The following is a 3226-nucleotide window of genomic DNA, read 5'->3' as shown; positions in this document are numbered from 1 at the left end:
GCAACACCTAACAAACCCTCTGGTGCAACACCTAACAAACCCTCTGCAACACCTAACAAACCCTCTGGTGTTGTAACACCCAAGGGACCTGCTGGTACAACCCCTAACAAATCATTGGTAATCCCAGAGAAACTATTCAACGACACGGGCTGCTCTCAGGACGGCAGCTTCAATATGTCAACCTATGTGAATCCAAGCTCCACTCTGACTGACTCCGCTATCAATAACATCACAGACATCGACCTTCCTATCATAGGGTCCACACGGAAACCAACAGCCAGTGAAGTCAAATCCAAGCAGATGGTCACCTGTTCCACACCCCTGCTACCTAACAGCTGTTCCAAGAACATGATTGTGGATCGGTTCTTCGAGTCTATTGACAAGAGGAGTGGGAAACCAGACGGCTTTGTTGACCTTCAAACCAGACCTTCAAAGAATATCATTAAGAAATTGGACATGAACCAGGATATACCAGAGGAGAATGCGGAAGATATTGTTTCGCCTAACAGAAAAGATGTCTCACCAAATAACGAAGGTTCTCCCAGTACTGAAGATATACCTTCCAATACTGAACAGACGGCTTTGTTGACCTTCAAACCAGACCTTCAAAGAATATCATTAAGAAATTGGACATGAACCAGGATATACCAGAGGAGAATGCAGAAGATATTGTTTCGCCTAACAGAAAAGATGTCTCACCAAATAACGAAGCTTCTCCCAGTACTGAAGATATACCCTCCAATACTGAGAAATTGGACATGAACCAGGATATACCAGAGGAGAATGCGGAAGATATTGTTTCGCCTAACAGAAAAGATGTCTCACCAAATAACGAAGCTTCTCCCAGTACTGAAGATATACCTTCCAATACTGAGGACATGGCATTCCCTATCGATGAAAGCGTTGCTTTGTCTAATAGAGATGTGCCAGAAGAAACCACTTCAGAGCAGACCAGTGACAAACCAAACTCGAGTGAATCCATTGTGAATCTGAAACGAACCAAAGATAATTCCCTATCGATGAAAGCGTTGCTTTGTCCAATAGAGATGTGCCAGAAGAAACCACTTCAGAGCAGACCAGTGACAAACCAAACTCGGGTGAATCCATTGGGAATCTGAAACGAACCAAAGATCAACTCAATATCAGCGCCCATAATGATCTGAACTCGAGCAACTACATTCCTGAGAAACAAAGAAATATGTCCATGAACACAAGTGTAGAAGAACATCAGAAGACGAGCAACTACATTCCTGAGAAACAAAGAAATATGTCCATGAACACAAGTGTAGAAGAACATCAGAAGACTATATCTATGAACACAAGTATTGAGGAACAACAGAGAAATATATCTATGAACACAAGTGTCGAAGTTCAGAAAACCATTTCCATGAACAAAAGTATTGAGGAACAACAAAGAAATATATCTATGAACACAATAAACGAGATAGAACATAGAAACATCTCCATGAACACAAGTGCACAAAGTACCCTAGATGCAGTGGCCAATGACATCTCCTTGTTAGACATCAGTGGTGAATTTGATAAACTCGATCACATTCGAACTGAACTGGCTACCACCCTGAACATTGCAAGCCTAGTGGAATACCCACTCGACCACAGAGGTTACTAAAGTAGTTAATAAAAAAAAAAAAATAATAATAAAAAAAAATGTAGATTGAAAAGTTTTTGTGCCAGCCTTATTTTCTTGAAGGATAGTGTGTCTGTATTGTAAGCATTTTCTCTTGGAACGACTGGCTTTTTCCTATCCTGTCGTTCTTCTCTTTCTTTTTTGAAATGATCAGACCTTAGCATTAGCAGTCACAGTTTTCTTGTTTTTAAATACTCACGTTACTAAAGTAGGTAATTAAAAAAAAAAAAAAAGTAGATTGAAAAGTTTTTGTGCCAGCCTTGTTTTCTTGAAGGATAGTGCATCTGTCTTGTAAGCGTTTTCTCTTGGAACGACTGGCTTTTTCCTATCCTGTCGTTCTTCTCTTTCTTTTTTGAAATGATAAGACCTTAGCTTTAGTAGTCACAGTCTTCTTGTTTTTAAAAACAACAAAGAAATATATCTATGAACACAATAAACGAGATAGAACATAGAAACATCTCCATGAACACAAGTGCACAAAGTACCCTAGACGCAGTGGCCAATGACATCTCCTTGTTAGACATCAGTGGTGAATTTGATAAGCTCGATCACATTCGAACTGAACTAGCTACCACCCTGAACATAAGCGATGCACCTAACAAGAGCGTTATGACTAGTCTTTGCCACAGTGAAGGAAACCAAAGTAGCTACACTGGCACAAACGTGGAGAAAGACGCACCATCTGAGGGAGACAACACGGACATCGTTGAATACTCACGAGGTATTTCTGTTTGGTTTGTAGGGAATTCAGTTCATTAGCTCAAACTCAGGAGGTTCAGAAGAATCCCGCCTACAATGAGCTCATATCCAGCATGTCTGACTCATCTCGAAACAACACCAATAGGTAAGTCAGCTGCCTAAATATTAAGGAGTGTGGTAGCGCTCCGCCCCGCCAAGTCAAAAATTTTGCCCATGCTTGTAGGAGATATTTTTGTTATTTGCGGGATCCTTTTTAGTCCTCCTTCCTTTATTATTACTAATAATAAAAGGTATAGTGGACGGACTATTGTATTCGCTTCGGTGTCTGTCTGTCAGTCTGTCCGTCAGTCTGTCTGTCTGTCCCCATAGAAGGACTTATCCAAACCTAGTTTTTTAACTATGCATACGAATTTGAATTTGGAGACCTAGGACCAACTCTACATTTGACCCTCGTCGCTAGTCTTACAGTGTAAAAAAAAAAAAATAAATAAATAAAAATAAAATAAAATACATTGCTTTCCACATGTATGAACAGACTGCTGTGTTTGAATTCGATCGCGCAATGAACGGCGTCGGTCGTACGTAATAAGACTAGAAATCTGATCTATTGGAAAGACAATTTACATTCGTTAATGAGTTTCAATCATTTGTTTCAGCATTTTATTGTAATCATAAACGCATTTTGTAATTAGTTTTTACAATCATTAAACTTCTTAGTTTTTTAGCATTTAAAAGATGATTTTTTCTTTTTTAATTCACTCGTTTCTGTAAAACCTTATGTAGGGATTACCTAATTTGGAACCGTCTGTAGGCAGTGCACAGTACCTATGTACTTACTTATCCTAAATATATACAGCCCCTTGTGTAACTGACTGACTG

General features: G+C 39.3%; 2 protein-coding genes across 2 annotated transcripts in view; both read left to right on the top strand.

Moving 5' to 3' along the window:
- The window catches only part of LOC103521824, a gene marked incomplete at its 5' end in the record, with an annotated part of 3456 nt that extends 1826 nt beyond the window's left edge, over window positions 1-1630 (top strand). Inside the window, 3 exon segments of the mRNA XM_026832324.1 lie at window positions 1-456; window positions 759-1025; window positions 1076-1630. Of these exon segments, the coding sequence (XP_026688125.1) occupies window positions 1-456; window positions 759-1025; window positions 1076-1630 (1278 nt within the window).
- Window positions 1631-2063: 433 nt separating this feature from the next.
- LOC113472539 lies at window positions 2064-2359 on the top strand (the record flags this gene model as incomplete). The annotated part of the gene is given in 1 exon segment (XM_026832323.1): window positions 2064-2359. A coding segment is annotated over 1 exon segment (288 nt), but the record flags the coding sequence as incomplete, so codon positions are not given.
- Window positions 2360-3226: the final 867 nt, after the last annotated feature.

This window comes from Diaphorina citri, unplaced genomic scaffold (genome assembly GCF_000475195.1).
Source record: "Diaphorina citri unplaced genomic scaffold, Diaci psyllid genome assembly version 1.1 scaffold6045, whole genome shotgun sequence".
In the NCBI taxonomy this organism is placed as follows: domain Eukaryota; kingdom Metazoa; phylum Arthropoda; class Insecta; order Hemiptera; family Psyllidae; genus Diaphorina; species Diaphorina citri.
The sequence above is the reverse complement of the archived record's forward strand: the minus strand, read 5'-3'. Positions and strand labels throughout refer to the sequence as shown.